Below are 24,376 nucleotides of genomic sequence, written 5' to 3' on the forward strand. Positions count from 1 at the left end.
TCTGATCCACATCGAAAATAGTTTTGAAAAGTTTTAATAAAAGTTGACTTTGTTCAAATTAATCTTTTTACGACTAAGACCATTTTTGGACCAAAAGCGGAAAATTTTCAGTACCACAACTTTCAATTTCATTGATTTCAAAACTGAGTTCTCCTGCTCTTGCATACAATCGAGGTTACTTTTTTAGTACATTCATAAAGAAAACTTGAAAATGCTAAATAAGCAATAAATTTGGAGCATAGTTGAATCAAGTATCTCTGCGTCCCCTCCCAGAGCTGGACGGAGCATCTGATGCCAAGCTAGGCCCAACTTGTGCCTCCTCATTGAGCCAATCCATGCACTCATCGGACAAAGTGCAACTGAAAATGGAAGCAGGGGCCAGGAGCTCTCTAGTCCTCCATGCTGTGGCATATCGGGCGAGGTGTGCACCCCGGATTGGGAAAGCGGCTGGGTACTCAATCCCCTCCGGTGGACAAGTCTGATCATGGCCAAACTGACGCAGGAACCGGAACGGAAAATAAAATACGCAGTGGGTTAGACCAATCAATTGGATCCCAATCAGCCGGGACATACTATAGCTCATTGCCGGGAGGTTGAGCCAAGGACAACGCCAAGCAATGCCGTCTGCGGACAAATTGCACATCCAATCGAACCACCACCTTTCGTCAAGAGCATTGACTAGACGCTGCCGAAAGAAGTAGCCTCGAGCTGAATAGGCCGGGCAAGAGTCCACAACCTGCAACTTGTCCATTAACCATACCTAGGGGAGGGATGGAAAATGAGAGAATAAAGAACAGAGAGATGTACGATGAGAGAAAAGTAAGACAAGGGTTTTGTGAGAAAAAACGAGCCTGAGGGTCGAGTGACGTGAGCAAATATATATGTAAGGTTGGATGGGAAACATTACCTGTAGCAGCAGTGGACTCCCAGCAAACCTGGTCACCTCCCGGCGATAAACAGAATCTAAGCCCACCAGTGTCTCGGCCAAGGTCATGGCAATACAGCTCTTCCCTTCTCTCAAGCCTTGGGCGACTTCAATCAGGCGAATGCTAGCCCCGCCAAAGCCCGAGGAAAGCAGAAAGTGAGACAACAAACACAAGCAGAGGGCGTGTTGCCGGAAACCCTGCCAATAATGGTTGCTGCGGTCACCGGCGTCGGAAAAACGATGGATCAAGCCGAGGATGTCCAGCTCCCCACTGCAGATTAAAGATCGAGCATCATGCGCCGCGAGCCCACACATCCGCCCTAAAGCCTGAGCATGGCCAAAACGGAGCTGGGGCAAGATCACCTCAGAGCATTCAGACTCCATCAAAACCTGAAAATCTTCGAAAGTGGGACACATCTCTTGGCCGCCAAAGCTAAAAACGTGCGTCACTGGATTCCAGAACCTTGCCGCGGCATGGAGAAAAGGAAGCTGTAGCGGAGTACGGCTCAGCGTGAATAGTGCATTCAAGCCGAAACCCCGGAAATTCAGCTTTTCCGAGCCATCCAAAGAAGAGATCCAAGATATGAGATTTTCTGCGAGAAACGCCTCCATCTTTGTCTAAAACTAAGATGAAATGAATGTTCCCGAAGTTGAGGCTTTTATAGAAGGAAAAACACTATTCACGGGGACACGTGTCAAAAATCTGGTAGCTGCAGGACTGAGTGGCCGGCCGGCCACCTTTTCTGGCTGGCCAGCCATTTACTTTTTGCAAAAATGGCCGGCCAGCTGTCTCTCTCCACAAAAATGGCCGGCCGGCTCCCAGGGATGGCCGGCAATGCTGCAGTGTATCCCCCTGGCCCTGTTTTACTCTTTGAGGAAAGTTTCAAGCATTCCCATGCAACGGGAGAGTCAAAGGCCTTCATTTCGGATGCGTTCCAGTGCCCAGATCGTCAGAAGTACACTCTATTGTTGCTGAGTTCTGTTTATTGAGTTTTTGTTTTGTTTATCGAGTTGTTGTTTTGCTTATCGAGTTGTTTGTCGAGCGGACGTATTTCGTGTTTTTGAGCCATTGTTCTCTGTTTAAACAATTTTTGTTAAAGTCTTGTTTATTTGCGTTGTCAACATTGTTGCATTTTGCTTATCGAGTTGTAAACTTCCTAAGGTCCTGTTATATCTTAGTAAGTTGAGTTGTTTAGTTTGTTGCGTCGGTTCACTACCTGACTTGGTGATTACACAATGCACATTCCCATTCAATTTCATTCTTGTGCAAAATAAGTTGATGCGATACGATGCTAAAAGTTTAAAATACAAACACCTTTTCAAAAGCTATTTCATTTCATCATGCTTTACAACGAACAAAGGTACAAGTTTTACAAAAAAATAAAACTGCCTAACAATGTGCAAAGTGCTACAAACTACTAGCAAAAAAGAAAAATAAAGCAGGAAATAGCAACATCAAAGTCCTCGGGAACGGGAACGAGAAGCACTCCTCATCCTCTTCTGCGGGACAACCTCCGCACCATCATCATCATCTGAGTCGGAGCTGTCATCCTCAGGATCCCCCTCAGCCTCGCCTCTATTCCCCCAGCCAAAACCGGAGCCCCCCTCCTCAGCAGATGTCTCTGACTGACGATCGGTAGCCTCCTCCTCCTCCTCAACATCCTCCTCCTCCTCATCAGGCTCCACCTCCACAACGTGAGCCCTGCGTCTGCGGACAGGCCCTCCTCGAGCTCCCCGAAAAGGCCTAGATGGCCCGGATCCTCGGGAAGGCCGAGATGGCCCCGCCCCCTGAAAAGGCCCAGATGGCCCAGCTCCCCAAGGAGGCCCAGGTGGCCTGGCCTGCGGCTGACCGGACCATGAAGGCATCTAAAAACAAAGAGTTCAATTCAAATACATCAGTCCAAATATATACATCAGATACAGATACAAGCAAAGGCTACGTAAAGTGGGTGCATGTAAATACAGTGTACAAGTGGGGTGTGTGTCAGATGTGCTCTACACAAATAGTCTATCGATGCAATAGAAATCAGCATATCATCAGAAGTATGATAAATGCCAGAAAACTGAAGCGTACCTGAATGCCCGCGACAGACAACTGTGCCTCCCTACGCAGGACCATGCCTTCGAGTGTGGCCACCAGTCCAACCACCTCCTCCATGTACCCTCGCGATGGCTGCAAAAATGAGCTCATAATCATCAGTGAACAGAAGAGTGTCCAAACATCTGAATGATGAATGAAAAAAGTGGAGCATACCGGCGGTGAGTCCGGATCAATGGCGTATCGATCACTGGGCATCGGAGGCTCTAGCGGGATCGGAGTCGGAGAGATAGCCCCATACTGCCACGCCATCAACTCAGTCGGCATATCTGGCCATCCGGGATGAGGATAAGTCGACGGAACCGGAGGAACCGGTCTACTCCCACCTCTAGATGTACCAGCCCTGCTAGTAGAAGGGGCGTCTGCAGCCCGAGCCTGGCCCGAGGATGACATACCGGCAGACCTCATCATCGGGATATGAGCTCCCGTCAATGGAGGCATCAAATATATGTGACGGTAAGTGGCGTAGTCCCCCTCCTCAACATATAGTAAAGCATCACTGCCCAGCATGGCGCCGACTACCTCCGAGTAAGAGAGCCTGTCAGCAGTCCGCATACTGGCTGGAGGTACTGCGGGAGGATCCTGAGAAAGATACCCCCATACCTGGCGCAGAAAGCGTTCCCCCAGGAACCATGCCCTGCCAACCGGCCCTTCAAGCAGAACCCTATACTGGGAGATGTCCGACGCTCCGGTATACTGAAGTCGGAGACCATCACCCAGGGACACCCAGGGCTGCCATGTGATCTGCGGATGATAAATGCATAAACCAATCAGAAATCGAGAATATACAGGGCAAATCAAAGATGAAAATGAAAGGAACTGAAAGTTCTGAGGTACCTCTGAATGTCGCACAGTGTCAAAGTACTGTCGCAGGTTAAGGAGGGTCTCTCGAGGTCTCGGCCGGTGCGGGCCCTTGAACACCAATGAATATGGGGTCATGAGAATCCCCGCCACCTCCAACTCTGGGGCTAATGATGGGAAGTATACATAGACCCATAGCTGAGAAAAGCAATGCAGAATGTAAGTACGAAATGCTGAGAGCAAAATACAGACTGTAAAAGTGCGCTGTGTGTGCAATGTACAAGTAATGAAGAGCAGAAATGTAAATCAAGAAGACAGAAAAGTACCTCCCAGGCTCTCCAGTAGCCGCCAAGTAAATCACCCCGCCCGCGAGAGGTCGCGCTCATATAAAAGTAAAGGGTAGCCAGGCCGGCGCCACCCCAGTCATATCTACTGACCTGTGATAGGTCGACCAGAGCGCTCAGCAGGTATAGCCCAACTGTGTTCCCTCTGTCGGCAAACAGGGTAGTCTCGAAGAGGAACATAAGGAAACCACGGGCATACTGCTCTGTCTCCTCGGGAGTCTCAGGCACCATCTCCGCCCGCCGAAAATGGGAAGAGAACCAAGTATATCGGACTCTCCCAGAGACCCTGTCAACAGGTGGGCGAGCCCCCAATAGATACATCCAGGCGGCCTCCCACTCACCCATATCCTCATCGTAGGGGATGGACCAACCTCCGATGTCAAGGCCGGTCAATACAGCGAAGTCAAAAGGGGTCATGGTCATGTCCCCGGTAGCAGAGAAATGAAAGGAGTTGGTGGTGTCCCACCATCTCTCTACCAAGGCTGCCATCAGTGTCCTCCTGGCAGGACAACGTGACAACCCGACGCAGAAGGGCCCGAACCCTGCCAAGTCTACCAAGTCTCGGACACCCTCCGGGAGCTCGGCATACCAGTCCCGCGCGATGGTAGAACCATACCCCCGCACACTGCGGGAACCAACCTGCATTCAGAATGAATACATGTGTCAATAACGAAATGAATGGGCTGTGCGCCAATGAAATGAATGGGCTGTGTGCCAATGGAATGAATGGGCTATGTGCCAATGAGATGAAATGGGCTGTATGCCGATGAAGTGGAATGAGCTACATGTACTTTCAGTTAAATTGTGGGCTGCGTGTTCACTATCTATCTGGGCTGCGTGTTCAGAAAAATTTGAAGTTTGGGCTGCGTGTTCAACTTTCAGTTAAATTGTGGGCGGCGTGTTCACTATCTATCTGGGCTGCGTGTTCAGAAAAATTTGAAGTTTGGGCTGCGTGTTCAACTTTCAGTTAAATTGTGGGCTGCGTGTTCACTATCTATCTGGGCTGCGTGTTTAGAAAATTTGAAGTTTGGGCTGCGTGTTCAACTTTCAGTTAAATTGTGGGCTGCGTGTTCACTATCTATCTGGGCTGCGTGTTCAGAAAAATTTGAAGTTTGGGCTGCGTGTTCAACTTTCAGTTAAATTGTGGGCTGCGTGTTCACTATCTATCTGGGCTGCGTGTTCAGAAAATTTGAAGTTTGGGCTGCGTGTTCAACTTTCAGTTAAATTGTGGGCTGCGTGTTCACTATCTATCTGGGCTGCGTGTTCAGAAAAATTTGAAGTTTGGACTGCGTGTTCAACTTTCAGTTAAATTGTGGGCTGCGTGTTCACTATCTATCTGGGCTGCGTGTTCAGAAAATTTGAAGTTTGGGCTGCGTGTTCAACTTTCAGTTAAATCGTGGGCTGCGTGTTCACTATCTAGCTGGGCTGCGTGTTCAGAAAATTTGAAGTTTGGGCTGCGTGTTCAACTTTCAGTTAAATTGTGGGCTGCGTGTTCACTATCTATCTGGGCTGCGTGTTCAGAAAATTTGAAGTTTGGGCTGCGTGTTCAACTTTCAGTTAAATTGTGGGCTGCGTGTTCACTATCTATCTGGGCTGCGTGTTCAGAAAATTTAAAGTTTGGGCTGCGTGTTCAAATTTCAACTAGTGTGGGCTGCGTGTTCACTATCTAATCTGGGCTGCGTGTTCAGAAAATTTAAAGTGTGGGCTGTGTGTTCACTTTCGAATTCGGGCTGTGTGTTCGACAAATCAGTGTTTGAGCCGTGTGTTCTAATGTGGGCTATGTGTTCGCAATTAATTAATGAGCCGAGTGTTCAGAAATTCGAATGTTGAAACTACATGTTCAGGATGCGAGCAAAGTACTATGTCATAAGCTAAACTGCATGTTCAAGCATGGCAAAGGTGCGAAATGTACGAAAAATACAGAAAATGAAGTAAATACCTCTCGGGCCTCATGAGAGAGGTGATGCTCCGGCTCTCGGAGAAGCAGATCCACGGGTGCTCGCTCGTCAAAGCTAGTGAAGTGACGGAAGACAGCACGAGGGAGGACATGTGCTGGCGGACGGTACCTCCCGGGAATAAAAGGTCGGGTCCTCGGGGGTAGAGTCATGGGATCAAAATCATCGCCGGCACCTGGAAAACCTCCGCCGTGGGGAGAATTACCCGCCATTTTCAAAGAATCTGCAAAAGGAGCAAAAATGAGCGAAAATGAGCCAAAATTAGAAAAAGTCAACAAAAGTCAACTCTCGGGAAATTGGAAAAAGTCAACAAAAGTCAACTCCCGAGAAAATATTCCAAATATTGAGATAAACTTACCTCAAGTGGCGAAAATACAAAAAGAAGCTCCGAAGCCGGAATTTAATCGCTTCAAAGTGCTTGAAACTGAATGTTTTTGCGGAAACAATTTGCACGGGGCGTTGGAAAACGCGTATGAAACTCAGATCTGAAAAAGAAAGTGGTGTAGAAGGCAAGAAAGGAAGGGCCCTCGGCTGCCTTTTATAGGCCTCAAGTCTTGGTTGAAGAAACATGAAAAAAGGGGGTGAAAAAGACCAAACTGCCCTCAGATCTAGCATATGGCCGGCCGGCCCCTTTTTCTAGCCGGCCAGCTATCTGCTTTTTGTATAACTGGCCGGCCAGCCATTAGCTTTATGGGAAACCGGTTGGCCACCTCCCCTTGGGAAGATGAACGGCCGGCCATGTCCCCCACATGCCCACCTAGCTCTCTGCAAATTTTGAGGAAGATCAGAGTTCCCGGGACCTGAAAAAGTTCAAGAAAAGTACACTTCCGGTCGCGAAATAGCTCCGCCGGAACTTCGGCTTCAAGTTCTGACATGTGTCTCATCATCACTCATCCAAATCAAAGTGTATCCTTTTTGAATGAGTTGTAACCTTTCAGGGAAGTGGATCGGAGGCCGCGATTGAGTTACCTTCGCCGAAACACGCGTTTCCGTACTCGTTGTTTCATGACAAATGAACACCCTGATTCATGCTCATGTCACATTATCTTGCATTCTCATGAGCATACTTGCCTTGTCATGTACATTTCTTGATATTATCATACCTCCATGTTTGAGCATGCGTTGTCACGCATGTTCCATTCTTGCATTGCGATGCATTCACTCACCGGCACTGCGTGTGTCGAACTTTCGGAATCACATTAAATACATGTTGTTAGCATATTGTGCTCGTTGAGTTTCTCTCTTTTGCAGGCACGATATTGTATGTACGGTTCAATTGAGGCTGGTGCGACCAGACGAATCGCGCAGGTATCGTATCTTCTCCGTGTGAGACGTGGCGGGGATTGAATAATCCTCCGCATTCTTAACTGCATGAAATGTAGTTGTTGCTTTGCATTCTTGCTTAAAACTGTTGCATCTATTTGCGAATACTTGCTTCATTACAGCTTGCTGCATTTGCATGATCATTGGGTTACCTTCGGCTTCTTGCATATCATTCGCATTTTGCCCCATGCCTGCGGGCGCATCTCTGTTTATCCTGTCTGTTTGTCTAAGTCTTCGGCCTTGTCAAAAATGGGTCGTCTCTGGGCTTTGACATTCACTCCCGTCACTTATGACTTCCGAGTTTTGTCAAAGAGGGCCAACTGTAGACACCCCATTTTTGACCGACCTTAAGACTCAGACGTCACCGATTGAGCGCTTGGTGATGTTGCATAATGTGCTTGTTCAGAAGTTTCAGAGTTGTGGCCGCGAGCCCTGCCTCCGGACTTCCGAACCCTCTTCTGTGCCTTGTCTCGGTTTGCGAACCAGACTCGGTTTTCTCTGTTTCTTTTCCTGAGGGGAGGGAGAGGTCCAGTAGACCATCTCTCAATGTCCGTAAGCTACATTTGGTGGCCGTAGGCCATTTTTCCCATTTCGGAGTCCGGTTTCCGGTTTTCGGAGCCGTCAGACCGTGTGCCTCGGTTCAGGACCGCTTAACCATCTCCTATTGCTCTAATTTTTGGCATACTTCCTATTTGCTCCCTTTTGAGGGACACTGGGGGCTGAGAAGCCCACTTCGTGGCCGAATGCCACTTTCGGTGCTTAACAGCCCATTTTCGGGACCCCGAACTGCGCGTTTTGGTCCCCGAGCATTCGTTTTGCAACGGTTTTTGTTCATTTTTGGCAGGTACCTCTGTTTTATCACCGGGGAGGTCACTGAAGGGTGGGAGGCTAGCAATTGTTGCAGCAACCAGTTATACATCCTCCGACGCCCTCCGGCGCCCGTTTTTCGCACTTCCGGGCTAATGTTGAACACCTTGGGCCCATTTTCTTGAACTTTGAACCACATATTTGTGATGTACACACATGAGAGGACCCTAAAAGTTCATGGCCGGCCATTAATTCAACTTGACCCTTTTGACCCCCTCCTTCCGGGCTAATGTTGAACCCCTTGGACTCTTTTTCTTGAACTTTGAACCACATATTTGTGATGTACACACATGAGAGGACCCTAAAAGTTCATGGCCGGCCATTAATTCAACTTGACCCTTTTGACCCCCTCCTTCCGGGCTAATGTTGAACCCCTTGGACCCACTTTCTTGGACTTTTAACCACAGGGTTTTGTTGTACACAGATAGGAGGACCCCACCAGTTGGTGGCCGCCCAGAAAATCTGATTGACCTTTTTGACCCCTAGCCGGCCAGCTAGGGGGTCTGGCCGGCCGGCCACCTGCAGCAAAAGTACCAGGCCGGCCGAGCTCCTTGCACTGTTCCCTTTACAGCTGTGGGGCTTTATCCCCCAGAAAAGATTTTTATCTGGGGGATATTTTGTGGGGGAAAGTTACTCTCCTTTTCCCCCACCTTTACACCCCCTTTTTGGCCTATATAGCAAGCAAGATATATCCTTTGTTAGGGTTAGAAAACTTCATCTTCAAGCTTCCATACACAACTCCATTTCTATACCTCTCATTTCCTTGAAAAACCTTAAGTCCTTAAGCACCATTTCTTCTACACCACCAAGCTCTACCACCACCACCTCATTTCCAGCAACAAGGAAGGTTTCTCAAAGGCCAAAGAAGCTGCAAATTGATCCAAGAAGCAACAAAAGTCTTAGTCTTCAAGGGTGAGTAACCTTTCTCTTCTTTGACCCCTTTTCTTGATCCATTTGTAAGCCTCACTTTCTTTTTGTTTCAAGCTCCGGCCCTAACTGAAAAGGGCCCTCTTTTGAGCTCATCTTCACTTTTCATTCAGGGCTCAACCCTGTTTGAGCCCTCCATGATACACTTGCTTCATTGATCCTCTTATATGTCATAATCTTGCATGCTATTTTCGACCCATGATTAATCTGTTTTTGAGCATGTTGTAAACTGATATTAGGCTTATTTTGAGCCCCTCTTCAATATTGAAGAAGGGCTCAACACCATTTGGGACTTCCATGTTATACCTACCTTTATACTCCTCTTTTCTTCCCCATTCTTGCATGCAATGGCAGCCTATCATACTTTTGTTTTTGGCCATTTTACAGTCCTGAAAAAGTGCTTATTTTGGTCTATTCTTCATGTTTCATTTAGGTCCTTTCGTGGTTTGGGGCCTCCATAGGTCACTTCATGTTATATCCCTCTTTTATTCCCCATTCTTGCATGTTTAGTTAGCCTATCATGCTTTTGTGTTTGGCCATTTTACAGTTCTGAAAAAGTTCTTATTTTGATCCATTCTACATGTTTTATTAAGGGTCTTTGGCTGTTTGGTGATTATTTTGTATACCTCATGTTATAGCCACTTTTGAGCCTCATTTTGCATCACATTTCTATCATGTTTGTATACTGATTTTGAGGCTGCCATATACTGTAAATATTCATATTTTTGGTCCCTCTTCAATGTTGTAGAAGGAATGTTTTCATTTTGGGTTTTTCTTATATCACTTGCTTCATTACCCCTCTTTTGGCCCCTATTCTTGCATGCTATTTTTGCCATACCTATGCTTGCTGTTTGGCCATGTTTATAACTATGAAAGTGCATCTTTTGGGACTGTCTAGCTTCTGTCTTTGCATTGCATGTCCATATTGTGCATGTTTGGCATAGCTATAGGCCATTTCGGGTGCCTAAATTCGCATTTCGGGACAATTCCATGCATTTGGTATCATTTCGCCTCATTTCGGGACTGTTTTCCCCCATATTTTAGTGCTGAAATTCCATTAGCATGCTTACCATGAGGCTATATGCTTATCTGATATAACTGCCTGAATGCCTATGGGTGAAGGTTGGGTTACTTAAATTGGAATAAATCATCAAATGTTTTAAAGCCTACCTGCGGGTAGCAAACCACTTTCAAAAACAGACATGAAATGTTTCGTTCCAATTCAGGCGACTCGGTCTATATTTGTATGCTGTGCGCATCACATAGCAACCTAGGCTAATAAACCGGAATAAGAACTCACAATGTTTTCAAAACTAGATATCATGGTTAGTAGAGGCCGGTCTATGACCGGGCGAGCGGGGGTGCTCACGAAGTGACCTTCCCCAATCGTACCCAAGTTCCCGAGCCGAGGCAACTTTGGTGATGACGGACACGTGTCCTCTTGACACCGAGTCAGGGTTTCCTAAATTTCCCAAAATAAAATATTTAGGTGGCGACTCTGTATCTGGCAAAGCAGTCCATATTTGGCACTACTTTTTCAAAAAATCAGTTTCTCAAAACGATTTGCCAGATTTGGACTCTTTGGTTCGGATTAGGAACCGTGACATTTAAGAGTCCGAGCTGTAGTGACCCCAAATGAACAGAACGGGACTAACCCTCCCGGGGCGTTCGGGGACGTCTACAGTTTCTGGCGACTCTGCTGGGGATTTAGAGAACTTGACTCGAACTCTTGATATCTGTTTTTGACTACGCTTGTGTGTTTCTTTGCATTGCATTTGCATTGGTGCGCCTAGGACACCGTGTTTGCCATCTGCTATTCCTGAACGGTTTGCCGGAGGCTTGTCTTGTCAAGGCACGACCATAAGGCTGACCGGTTGTGGGCTCTGCCAGTATGGGAACACAAACCCCGGTTTTACCGGGGCACCCTCTTTGACCATTCGACCTAGTGCATATTCGGATCCATAGTGACCATTCCAAATTAGAACAGGTTGCTTACCCGTTTATAGGTTGTTTGAAACCGCTGCGTGCGTAATGAAACCCTAGCTCCTGACACAATAGAACAGGGAAACCCTACCCCAACATAGGGGTGTTTTGGCTCTCACTTATCTGTTATGTGCTTTAGAGTGCGTCTCTACAGGAATGCATGTATCAGTATATGAGTTTGGGTATCAAGCCTGCGGGCATCAGTTTAGTGTTGTCAGTATCAGGCCTGCGGGCATCAGTATCAGTATATGAGTTTGAATATCAAGCCTGCGGGCATCAGTTCGGTATTGTCAGCATCAGGCCTGCGGGCATCAGTTCAGTACATGAGTCTGGGTATCAGGCCTGCGGGCATCAACCAAGTATTTGAGATTTAGTTATCTGCGGATATCAGATTCTGTTTAAGGGGACAGTGATACAGGGATAATAATCAGTGTTTGAGGACAGTGTGTATTCAGCTTATTGACTGTGTGTTGATTATGCCCGGCTGTGTGTCATGCATTTTATTTTAAGCTATTATGCTGTCCGTTTATCTGTTTATTTATTTCCTTTTCGCTTTATTTATCTTTTGCTAGGTCAGTTTTAGCACGATTGCTTCTAACCCAGCAGACATTCCCCAAGCACTTTGGACACGAGGTCGTCGACTCCATCGATCTGAGGATCTAATCGACGGACAGCCAGTGTTCCATTCTCTACCTCCTGTTACAAGAAGGAAGCAGAAAAAGCGCAGTGTATCTGAACAAAGAACACCAGAACAGTGGTATCCCCCATCAGTGGACAGTTGGATTGAGATTCCCATTGAGACAGATCTGCCAGTAGTTCAGACAAATCAAAACAGTATGACGGCACCAACAGGAGTTGAGGAAATGATGCGCCAAATGCAGGAAACCATGTGGGCCATGCAACAGGATGCCGTTCGCCGGGATGAACTCGCTAAGCAACAAGCTGAGATTATGACCCAGCAAGCTGAGCTGATTACCAGACTGTAACAACAGAGTACAGCATCTGCTTCACACCAAATTCCTCCTCCGGCAGGAGCCCCATTACCTGAGCAGGCACCTGCTGTTCAGAACGCTCCTCCAAACACCCAGAATACTGTGCCGACTATCCAAAATCTGCAAGAAGACACAAATCTTCCAACGGGGCCAGCTCCGCCCCCGCTTCCACCACAACTGTCCAAGGTCCATACACCCAATCACCCGGACTCTCCATTCGAGGTCGAGGTTGATCATACAGCTCTGAAATTGAGCAAACTGGAGAAGCTCTTCAAGAAATCCCAAGGGGTCAAGGCTATGCCGGATATCGAAGATGGATATACCGAGGAGGCCGTAACACTCCCCGATAGGTTCAAAATGCCACAAATCGACCGCTTTGACGGGACCGGCGACCCCATGGTCCATATCCGACTGTTTGCAGATGTCTTGCGGCCAATGGGCCTAACACGACCACAGAAGCTCTCACTATTCGGCCGAACCCTGTCGGGTGTGGCCTCCCATTGGTACGCAAGATTACAAGATGAAGTGAAAAAGAATTGGGATGAAATGGCTGAGGCCTTTGTCGCACAATATTCGTACAACACTCAGATCGAGATCACAACCCGTGATCTTGAAACGACAAGGCAAGAGCCCAAGGAATCTTTCTCGGACTTTGTGATCCGATGGAGGGCAAAGGCGTCAACAATGACTTTAAGGCCTACTGACAAAGATCAAATCCGGATGATTGTGCGCAATCTCCACCCGAAGTTGATGCAGAGAATGATTGTAGTCCCCTTCCCTACTTTCGCAGATTTACATGATATGGAGGTGCAAATCGAAGACGCAATAAAACAAGGTCTGTTTGACCATGACAGAGAACAACCGAGGAGGGCGTTCAATCGTAACAACAATGCAGGCCCGAGTGGCGCTGCAAATACGAGAGCCTCGGAAGTTAGTATGGTCACCACCACTCCCTCTCCCCTTCCAAGGCCCATGACTGCCACACCATTCTCCGGCGCGTCCGGAAGCAACCCACAAAACAACCGATTCCAACCGCGAGGCCAAAGAACCTTTACCCCACTATATATGCCTCTGACCAAGGTTCTGGGAATATTGATCAGGAAAAATCATTTGAAACCCCTGGAGCCAAAGCCATTACCGAATCCACTCCCCCCCTCTTACGACCCGTCAAAGTACTGCGTATATCACCAACAACACGGTCACGACACCGACAGTTGTTACAGATTGCGTCATGAGATCCAAGATCTTATTGACAAACAGGTGATCGCGCCTCCTGATAAACCCAATGTCACAACCAACCCTCTCCCACCATATAACCAAACTCCCCCTCCCAAAAGAATTAATTTTATCCAGACTGGGGTCGCATCTTACGATCCTAGCATCTATATTACTCCCACCCACCTACCCAAGCCGGAGGTGCTCCTTCCCGATTGCACTGACTTCTTGTGCATGGTGGACATCTCTAAAACCCAGCCAGAACCGATGGTGGTGACCTTCGAAGACAGGGCAGGGCAGATTTTGGGAGAGAATGAGATTGTTGAATCTGGGACTGGACAAAATTTTGCTGGGGGAGCTTATGATCCAAGCAAGTATATCCTATCAACGAGCCGAATTGGGCTAAGTATAGAATTGCCAGAGACAGGAGAGCTATGCATGATCCGAGGAGATGGATCTGGGCTATGGACAGATGATCTGACGGTCGTAGAGGAGGACTTTGCCAACCTGCAATTTCTTGATGACCAGGAGCTGGGGGAGGCGTCAATCAATTGGTACGATTATGAGGGATCAGCGGAGGCCACTGGATGGCTCGAGGATCAACCAGATGCAGTGGGGGAAGCCCAATCAGAACAGAGCCCGGCAGGGGCGGAAGTATCAGTTGTGGCCGGAATGGCCGAAAGTCAAGTTGTATCGCCGGAGAGCGCCGGTGCTAAGAATTCCGCTCGAGACATGGGCATTATGGATACGAGAAATGTTGAACAAACAGCTGTACTGACGCAGCTGGAACAAGAAAAGTTCGAGGAGGCTGAGAGAATTAGGAAAGCTAAAGGCCCTGAGGGGACCGAAAGTGCTGTGTGCACGAAAATGGAGGATGCTGCGAGCATATGGACAGAGAATACTGCGAGCGCAACTAAACTGGAGCCAGACAGGTGTCTGTTGGCTGCCAGCGGAATGTGGTGGGAAGATGACGACTTGTGTCTTGCCCACACCGATGAAGACTGGGGAAGTGGCCAGCCGGATGATACTTGGTACCTCGATGAGGTTGACCATATGACAAGAAGTGGGCGGTACTTCAAGCCCCCACACCTGGACCAACCCGAGGCATCCGGGAAGGATAGAGAAGCGGAGAAACAGAAGGAGAAACAGATTGAAGATGAGGCTGTGCTGAAACAGTTAAAGAAAATACAAGCGGACATCTCCATCTGGGGACTGCTAATGGCATCACGAGTACACAGAGAAGCTGTCCTATCTGCTATGGACAAGTCCAAACTCTCCATAGACACCACGCCTGAACAGTTGGTTGGGCTGGTTTTTCCGGGAGGAGGTTCCCCGGCATTAACCTTTTCGGACAAGGAGCTACCGCCTGAGGGCACAAGTCATAACAAACCTCTCTATATTTCTGTGGAATGTAGAGATAAGTGGATACCGGTGGTACTTGTTGATACCGGGTCTGCGATTAATGTATGCCCAACCAGGACGGCATATGCAATTGGGTTAAAACCCGCGGACTTCGTCCCAACTACCCAAGTGATCAGAGCATACGACAATACCAGCAGAGAAGTGATGGGGACTGTTAAAATTCAAACCAAGGTTGGTCCAGGACAACACAGCATCGAATTTCATATCTTGGACGTTCCCGCAACCTTTAACCTACTTTTGGGGCGACCGTGGTTGCACCAAGTCAAAGCAGTCTCTTCCACTCTACATCAGATGCTAAAGTACCCCCACGGGAAAGGGGTAGCGATCGTTTTTGGGAATTCATCAATCCATCCGCCGCCGGAAGTGTCCACACCCGTCTTGGAGATCGAGCACGGCACGGAGGATGTGTTTTTGTCGGGGTTCACTTTGGCCGAGGCTCAAGTGGTGCAGAATGTCATGGCTGCGAATGAGGGCATGTACGTTAGTGCACAATCTATCTACCTCATGAATAAGCTAAAACATACCCCCGGGATGGGATTAGGGAGAAGCGGCCGGAAGGGCGTCTCAGTGTTGGCCGAAGTGCCACACGACCCCCACGCCTTTGGACTGGGTTATCTGCCCACCAAGGAGGATTGGGTGAGGAAAGGAAAAGAAATGGCCGGAAGGGCCAGGGAAAAGAAGGCCGGGAAGCCATTTGATTTAATGCACAGGCCCATCTGGGGTACCCTAAACGGACGTTTCGTCCGGGAGGGGGAAGATTTTCCATTCTGCGGCTTCCCGGAGCCATGGCTAAACGCGGAGGGGACGCGCATGCCTGGTTTTGAAATCTTCTTCGACATACAATTATCTGGGGATGACGTTGCCGAAGCGCAGACAGACCCACCAACTGAGGTTGAGCAATGTGAAGCAGTGGATCCTGAGGGCACAGAGCTTGAAATGGGGGTAACACTGGCGAGTCTACTATCAGATCCTCCGATCGGCCAAGAGTGCTTGGGGGATAACTCTTCGGTTTCTGTGATTGGAGATGAAATAGCCGCAGGCTTTCCAGCGCCGATCTTGGATGCATCTATCGCACCTTCTCTCATCTGGCAATATGAAGAAGGCTTTTTATGTAGCAGCTCCGGGTCAGGTAGTGAGCCGGAATCTGATTCTACCGAATCTTGTGCGTCGGAATCAGATTCCAGCTCGACTGAGTCTGAATCCGGTATTCCTGGGGGTGATAACCCGGATGCCACAGTCCTGTCTAGGTCGTCTTTTTCATTTTCTTTTGAGTCTGTTGTAACAGAGGAATCTGACGGCTTGGAAATATTTAATGAGAATGATGTGGATGTGGTTTCCGAGTATTTTTCTGTGCCTTTGATTTATTTCTTAAATCAGGATTTTCAAAATTTTGATGAAAACAGTGAGGGAGAAATTCCCCCAGTTTTGCAACGATTAATTGATCAAGAGCAGGAAAGATTTGTTAAACCTTTAATGGATGAAATCACTACTGTGAATGTTGGTACTGAGAAGGACCCGCGGCTGGTCCAGATCAGGTCCACGTTGTCTTCAGAGGAGCGCGAGCGCTTAGTCGCTTTATTAAAAGATTTCAAAGATGTTTTTGCGTGGTCCTACGAAGACATGCCTAGAATCGATCCTGAGATTGTACAGCACCGGATCCCTCTTGATCCCGAGGCCCGCCCTGTCAAACAGAAACTCAGAAGGATTCGCCCGGACTGGGCTCTCAAAATTAAGGAAGTGGTCACCAAGCAAATTGACGCAGGGTTCCTGCTGGTAACTGAATATCCAACTTGGTTGGCCAACATAGTTCCGGTGCCAAAGAAGGATGGCAGAATTCGGGTCTGTGTAGACTTCAGAGATTTGAACAGGGCCAGTCCGAAGGATGACTTTCCCTTGCCACACATTGACGAATTGGTGGATTTCACGGCAGGACACGCCTTGCTTTCGTTTATGGATGGTTTCTCAGGCTATAACCAGATAGTAATGGCACCCGAAGACCGGGAGAAGACTGCGTTCACTACCCCGTGGGGGACATATTGTTATAGAGTGATGCCATTCGGGTTGAAAAATGCTGGAGCTACGTATCAACGGGCAGCGACTACAATATTGCATGATATGATCCATAAAGAGGTCGAGGTGTATGTGGACGACATGATTGTCAAGTCCAAAGATAGAGAGGGCCACTACACCGCCTTACAAAAATTCTTTCAAAGGATCAAAGAGTTTCGGCTGCGACTGAATCCCCAGAAATGCACGTTTGGTGTTACAGCAGGGAAGATGCTAGGGTTTCTGATCACACAAAGGGGCATCGAGGTCGACCCTTCCAAAATCAAGGCCATCTTAGAAATGCCACCACCAAGGACTGAAAAGGAGGTGCGAGGCTTTCTGGGTAAAGTGCAATTCATAAGACGGTTTATTTCTAAATTAACCTTGACTTGTGAACCACTTTTTGGTCTCCTGAAGAAAGGAAAGAAATTCCAATGGGACGGCCGATGTCAAACAGCTTTTGAGCAGATCAAAGAGTATCTACAGAACCCACCTGTGTTGTCACCGCCAGAGCCGGGGAGACCGTTGATACTGTACCTTTCAGTAACTGAGACTACCATGGGCTGCATGCTCGCGCAGGAGTCAGAAGACAAAGTGGAAAGAGCCATTTACTATCTGAGCAAAAAGATGCTGGATTACGAGACCCGCTATACACCGCTGGAGAAGGCTTGTTTGGCCTTGGTATGGGCAACCAGGAAGCTGCGGCACTACTTGTTAGCTCACTCAGTAATGTTGGTTTCGCGTTTGGATCCCATCAAATATCTTTTCGAGAAACCAGCACTTACGGGTAGGCTAGCTCGATGGCTGCTGTTGCTCTCCGAATTTGATTTGAAGTATGTAACGCGCAAGTCAGTAAAAAGGAGAGCGGTAACGGAGTTCCTTGCCGACCACCCGGTTGAGGGGGATGAAGCGTTTGAGTATCTATTCCCAGATGAAGCCATTCTGCACGTCGAAGATGAAACTTGGACGATGTACTTTGACGGAGCGTCAAACCAGTATGGGTATGGGATAGGGGTGTTGCTGATAGCGCCTGACGATTCCCGTATCCCTTTAGCATTCAAGCTCCGGTTCAAAGTTTCCAACAATGAAGCAGAGTATGAGGCATGTATTGCTGGCCTGGAAGCAGCCCTGGAACTAGGGGCAAGACGGTTGGACGTCATTGGGGACTCGAACCTTGTTGTGTCTCAAGCAAAAGGAGATTGGAAGGTCAAGGAGGAAAGGATGATAATTTACCACCAAACCTTGGATCTGCTAATTCCTCGGTTTGAGAAGCTAAATTTCACCCACCTCGTAAGAGAGAACAACAGGTTTGCAGATTCATTAGCAACTCTATCTTCTATGATAGACATCCCGTCCGGAGTCCGGATGCGTCCAGTCATTATTGATCAGAAGTTTGCGCCAGCATACGAGTCGATTTCCACCATAGATGAGGTTCAAGACGGCAACCCCTGGTATTACGACATCTGGAACTTCTTGGAAAAGGAGACATATCCACTAGGGGCAAATGCCAAAGATAAGAGGGCTGTCAGAAGAATGGCTGCTCAGTTCGTTATCTGCGGGGGAAAGCTGTACAAAAGGGGTCATCTGGGAATGCATAAGCTCTGTGTAGAAGCTGAAGAGTCAAGACGCCTGATGGAAGCCATCCATGGGGGGGAGTGCGGTGCACACATGAATGGAGTAATGCTGGCCAGAAAGATCCTCAGACAGGGCTACTACTGGTCAACTATGGAGGAGGATTGTATTAGTTTTGTTCGGCGATGCCACAAGTGTCAAATTCATGCAAACCGCATGAACATCCCGCCGTCAAAACTGTACAACATGACTTCGCCGTGGCCTTTTTCAGTCTGGGGAATTGATGTGATCGGAGCTGTTACCCCGAAGGGGTCAAACGGGCATGAGTTTATCCTAGTAGCGATAGATTATTTCACAAAGTGGGTCGAGGCCCAATCATACGCAGTGTTGAAGGCGTCGCATGTCGTAAAGTTCATCAGGAACAACATCATCTGTCGCTACGGGGTGCCAAACGAAATAATTTCAGATAATGGTTCCCACTTCAAGAAAGAAGTGGTAGACTTGTTGGAGAAATACAATGTGGCTTTCCATAAGTCATCTACACACCGGCCGCAGACCAACGGAGCGGTTGAGGCCGCCAACAAGAATATCAAGCATATACTGCAGAAGATGGTGGGAACCTATCAGGACTGGCCAGACAAGCTGCCATTTGCTCTGTGGGGCTACAGGACTTCAATCAGAACTTCTACTGGAGCAACTCCATATTCATTGGTCTATGGAATGGAGGCTGTTCTACCCATTGAGATTGAGGTTCCGTCGTTACGAGTATTGGCTGAATGCCAGATAGCCGAAGCAGATTGGCAGCAAAGCAGATTCGAAGAACTCATGCTCTTTGATGAAAGAAGACTGAAAGCACTGTACCACATCCAAGGCTATCAACGCAGAATTGCCAGGGCTTTCAACAAGAAGGTTAAGTCCAGGAATCTGAAAGAAGGAGATTTGGTGCTCAAAGACAACCGAGCTCCCATCCACGACCCAAGGGGCAAGTTCAAACCCAATTGGACTGGTCCTTACATCATCAAAGCTATCTGGTCAGGTGGAGCTGTGGTTCTGATGGATCTAGATGGCTTGGAGTTCTCACAACCGATCAATATGGACAAGTTGAAGAAATACTATCCTTGAGAGGCTCGCTAGGCCGAAAACCCGAAAGGGCGACCTAGGCAAAAGTCAGAGCACAAAAAAATTAGAAAATATAAAAACTGAGCTCGCGAGGTTGAAAACCCGCAAAGGGCGGCCTTGGCAAAAGTTAGAGCGCAAAAGGAGAGTGAAAATACTCGAGTGAACCTCAGCCTGAACTACGTAAGGCTTGATTCCCATCTTTGGGATACGTAGGCAACTTCACATCGAAGTTCAGCCATAAACTTTTCCCTGATCAACTCTGTCCATTTTGATCATCTCAGTCATCTTTATCCATCAGCATTTATCGTGATCTCCGGTACAATGCTGTTCAAACTAGGGGCAACTTTCCGTTGCCGCGACGGTACAAAGTTACTCAGACTAGGGGCAACTTTCCGTTGCTATGGAGTGCCACATTGTTCTTCAGACTAGGGGCAACTTTCCAGTTGCAGGGATCTGGGGTTGTGCATCTCAGTGACAGATTTTCGGCGTGTCCAGTTCTGATCCACATCGAAAATAGTTTTGAAAAGTTTTAATAAAAGTTGACTTTGTTCAAATTAATCTTTTTACGACTAAGACCATTTTTGGACCAAAAGCGGAAAATTTTCAGTACCACAACTTTCAATTTCATTGATTTCAAAACTGAGTTCTCCTGCTCTTGCATACAATCGAGGTTACTTTTTTAGTACATTCATAAAGAAAACTTGAAAATGCTAAATAAGCAATAAATTTGGAGCATAGTTGAATCAAGTATCTCTGCGTCCCCTCCCAGAGCTGGACGGAGCATCTGATGCCAAGCTAGGCCCAACTTGTGCCTCCTCATTGAGCCAATCCATGCACTCATCGGACAAAGTGCAACTGAAAATGGAAGCAGGGGCCAGGAGCTCTCTAGTCCTCCATGCTGTGGCATATCGGGCGAGGTGTGCACCCCGGATTGGGAAAGCGGCTGGGTACTCAATCCCCTCCGGTGGACAAGTCTGATCATGGCCAAACTGACGCAGGAACCGGAACGGAAAATAAAATACGCAGTGGGTTAGACCAATCAATTGGATCCCAATCAGCCGGGACATACTATAGCTCATTGCCGGGAGGTTGAGCCAAGGACAACGCCAAGCAATGCCGTCTGCGGACAAATTGCACATCCAATCGAACCACCACCTTTCGTCAAGAGCATTGACTAGACGCTGCCGAAAGAAGTAGCCTCGAGCTGAATAGGCCGGGCAAGAGTCCACAACCTGCAACTTGTCCATTAACCATACCTAGGGGAGGGATGGAAAATGAGAGAATAAAGAACAGAGAGATGTACGATGAGAGAAAAGTAAGACAAGGGTTTTGTGAGAAAAAACGAGCCTGAGGGTCGAGTGACGTGAGCAAATATATATGTAAGGTTGGATGGGAAACATTACCTGTAGCAGCAGTGGACTCCCAGCAAACCTGGTCACCTCCCGGCGATAAACAGAATCTAAGCCCACCAGTGTCTCGGCCAAGGTCATGGCAATACAGCTCTTCCCTTCTCTCAAGCCTTGGGCGACTTCAATCAGGCGAATGCTAGCCCCGCCAAAGCCCGAGGAAAGCAGAAAGTGAGACAACAAACACAAGCAGAGGGCGTGTTGCCGGAAACCCTGCCAATAATGGTTGCTGCGGTCACCGGCGTCGGAAAAACGATGGATCAAGCCGAGGATGTCCAGCTCCCCACTGCAGATTAAAGATCGAGCATCATGCACCGCGAGCCCACACATCCGCCCTAAAGCCTGAGCATGGCCAAAACGGAGCTGGGGCAAGATCACCTCAGAGCATTCAGACTCCATCAAAACCTGAAAATCTTCGAAAGTGGGACACATCTCTTGGCCGCCAAAGCTAAAAACGTGCGTCACTGGATTCCAGAACCTTGCCGCGGCATGGAGAAAAGGAAGCTGTAGCGGAGTACGGCTCAGCGTGAATAGTGCATTCAAGCCGAAACCCCGGAAATTCAGCTTTTCCGAGCCATCCAAAGAAGAGATCCAAGATATGAGATTTTCTGCGAGAAACGCCTCCATCTTTGTCTAAAACTAAGATGAAATGAATGTTCCCGAAGTTGAGGCTTTTATAGAAGGAAAAACACTATTCACGGGGACACGTGTCAAAAATCTGGTAGCTGCAGGACTGAGTGGCCGGCCGGCCACCTTTTCTGGCTGGCCAGCCATTTACTTTTTGCAAAAATGGCCGGCCAGCTGTCTCTCTCCACAAAAATGGCCGGCCGGCTCCCAGGGATGGCCGGCAATGCTGCAGTGTATCCCCCTGGCCCTGTTTTACTCTTTGAGGAAAGTTTCAAGCATTCCCATGCAACGGGAGAGTCAAAGGCCTTCATTTCGGATGCGTTCCAGTGCCCAGATCGTCAGAAGTACACTCTATTGTTGCTGAGTTCTGTTTATTGAGTTTTTGTTTTGTTTATCGAGTTGTTGTTTTGCTTATCGAGTTGTTTGTCGAGCGGACGTATTTCGTGTTTTTGAGCCATTGTTCTCTGTTTAAACAATTTTTGTTAAAGTCTTGTTTATTTGCGTTGTCAACATTGTTGCATTTTGCTTATCGAGTTGTAAACTTCCTAAGGTCCTGTTATATCTTAGTAAGTTGAGTTGTTTAGTTTGTTGCGTCGGTTCACTACCTGACTTGGTGATTACACAATGCACATTCCCATTCAATTTCATTCTTGTGCAAAATAAGTTGATGCGATACGATGCTAAAAGTTTAAAATACAAACACCTTTTCAAAAGCTATTTCATTTCATCATGCTTTACAACGAACAAAGGTACAAGTTTTACAAAAAAATAAAACTGCCTAACAATGTGCAAAGTGCTACAAACTACTAGCAAAAAAGAAAAATAAAGCAGGAAATAGCAACATCAAAGTCCTCGGGAACGGGAACGAGAAGCACTCCTCATCCTCTTCTGCGGGACAACCTCCGCACCATCATCATCATCTGAGTCGGAGCTGTCATCCTCAGGATCCCCCTCAGCCTCGCCTCTATTCCCCCAGCCAAAACCGGAGCCCCCCTCCTCAGCAGATGTCTCTGACTGACGATCGGTAGCCTCCTCCTCCTCCTCAACATCCTCCTCCTCCTCATCAGGCTCCACCTCCACAACGTGAGCCCTGCGTCTGCGGACAGGCCCTCCTCGAGCTCCCCGAAAAGGCCTAGATGGCCCGGATCCTCGGGAAGGCCGAGATGGCCCCGCCCCCTGAAAAGGCCCAGATGGCCCAGCTCCCCAAGGAGGCCCAGGTGGCCTGGCCTGCGGCTGACCGGACCATGAAGGCATCTAAAAACAAAGAGTTCAATTCAAATACATCAGTCCAAATATATACATCAGATACAGATACAAGCAAAGGCTACGTAAAGTGGGTGCATGTAAATACAGTGTACAAGTGGGGTGTGTGTCAGATGTGCTCTACACAAATAGTCTATCGATGCAATAGAAATCAGCATATCATCAGAAGTATGATAAATGCCAGAAAACTGAAGCGTACCTGAATGCCCGCGACAGACAACTGTGCCTCCCTACGCAGGACCATGCCTTCGAGTGTGGCCACCAGTCCAACCACCTCCTCCATGTACCCTCGCGATGGCTGCAAAAATGAGCTCATAATCATCAGTGAACAGAAGAGTGTCCAAACATCTGAATGATGAATGAAAAAAGTGGAGCATACCGGCGGTGAGTCCGGATCAATGGCGTATCGATCACTGGGCATCGGAGGCTCTAGCGGGATCGGAGTCGGAGAGATAGCCCCATACTGCCACGCCATCAACTCAGTCGGCATATCTGGCCATCCGGGATGAGGATAAGTCGACGGAACCGGAGGAACCGGTCTACTCCCACCTCTAGATGTACCAGCCCTGCTAGTAGAAGGGGCGTCTGCAGCCCGAGCCTGGCCCGAGGATGACATACCGGCAGACCTCATCATCGGGATATGAGCTCCCGTCAATGGAGGCATCAAATATATGTGACGGTAAGTGGCGTAGTCCCCCTCCTCAACATATAGTAAAGCATCACTGCCCAGCATGGCGCCGACTACCTCCGAGTAAGAGAGCCTGTCAGCAGTCCGCATACTGGCTGGAGGTACTGCGGGAGGATCCTGAGAAAGATACCCCCATACCTGGCGCAGAAAGCGTTCCCCCAGGAACCATGCCCTGCCAACTGGCCCTTCAAGCAGAACCCTATACTGGGAGATGTCCGACGCTCCGGTATACTGAAGTCGGAGACCATCACCCAGGGACACCCAGGGCTGCCATGTGATCTGCGGATGATAAATGCATAAACCAATCAGAAATCGAGAATATACAGGGCAAATCAAAGATGAAAATGAAAGGAACTGAAAGTTCTGAGGTACCTCTGAATGTCGCACAGTGTCAAAGTACTGTCGCAGGTTAAGGAGGGTCTCTCGAGGTCTCGGCCGGTGCGGGCCCTTGAACACCAATGAATATGGGGTCATGAGAATCCCCGCCACCTCCAACTCTGGGGCTAATGATGGGAAGTATACATAGACCCATAGCTGAGAAAAGCAATGCAGAATGTAAGTACGAAATGCTGAGAGCAAAATACAGACTGTAAAAGTGCGCTGTGTGTGCAATGTACAAGTAATGAAGAGCAGAAATGTAAATCAAGAAGACAGAAAAGTACCTCCCAGGCTCTCCAGTAGCCACCAAGTAAATCACCCCGCCCGCGAGAGGTCGCGCTCATATAAAAGTAAAGGGTAGCCAGGCCGGCGCCACCCCAGTCATATCTACTGACCTGTGATAGGTCGACCAGAGCGCTCAGCAG

The 24,376-nt window shown here is 48.1% G+C and overlaps 2 protein-coding genes across 2 annotated transcripts; both read right to left on the reverse strand.

Annotated features, from left to right (window-relative positions):
• Positions 1–2,323: 2,323 nt before the first annotated feature.
• Positions 2,324–4,101, reverse strand: LOC145801660 (uncharacterized). The gene is made up of 4 exons (XM_082893394.1): positions 3,861–4,101; positions 3,180–3,767; positions 3,000–3,098; positions 2,324–2,791 (listed from the first exon to the last, which is right to left on the reverse strand). Exons 1-4 carry the CDS (start codon positions 3,960–3,962, stop codon positions 2,381–2,383), a joined length of 1,200 nt encoding a protein of 399 aa, XP_082749520.1. The 5' UTR covers positions 3,963–4,101; the 3' UTR covers positions 2,324–2,380.
• An 18,305-nt stretch (positions 4,102–22,406) lies between these two features.
• On the reverse strand, positions 22,407–23,747 carry LOC145801661 (uncharacterized). The gene is made up of 3 exons (XM_082893395.1): positions 23,265–23,747; positions 23,085–23,183; positions 22,407–22,876 (listed from the first exon to the last, which is right to left on the reverse strand). Exons 1-3 carry the CDS (start codon positions 23,661–23,663, stop codon positions 22,466–22,468), a joined length of 909 nt encoding a protein of 302 aa, XP_082749521.1. The 5' UTR covers positions 23,664–23,747; the 3' UTR covers positions 22,407–22,465.
• Positions 23,748–24,376: the final 629 nt, after the last annotated feature.

The sequence above is a fragment of the Camellia sinensis genome, chromosome 10, assembly GCF_055761805.1.
Source record: "Camellia sinensis isolate YWXY chromosome 10, ASM5576180v1, whole genome shotgun sequence".
Lineage (NCBI taxonomy): Eukaryota > Viridiplantae > Streptophyta > Magnoliopsida > Ericales > Theaceae > Camellia > Camellia sinensis.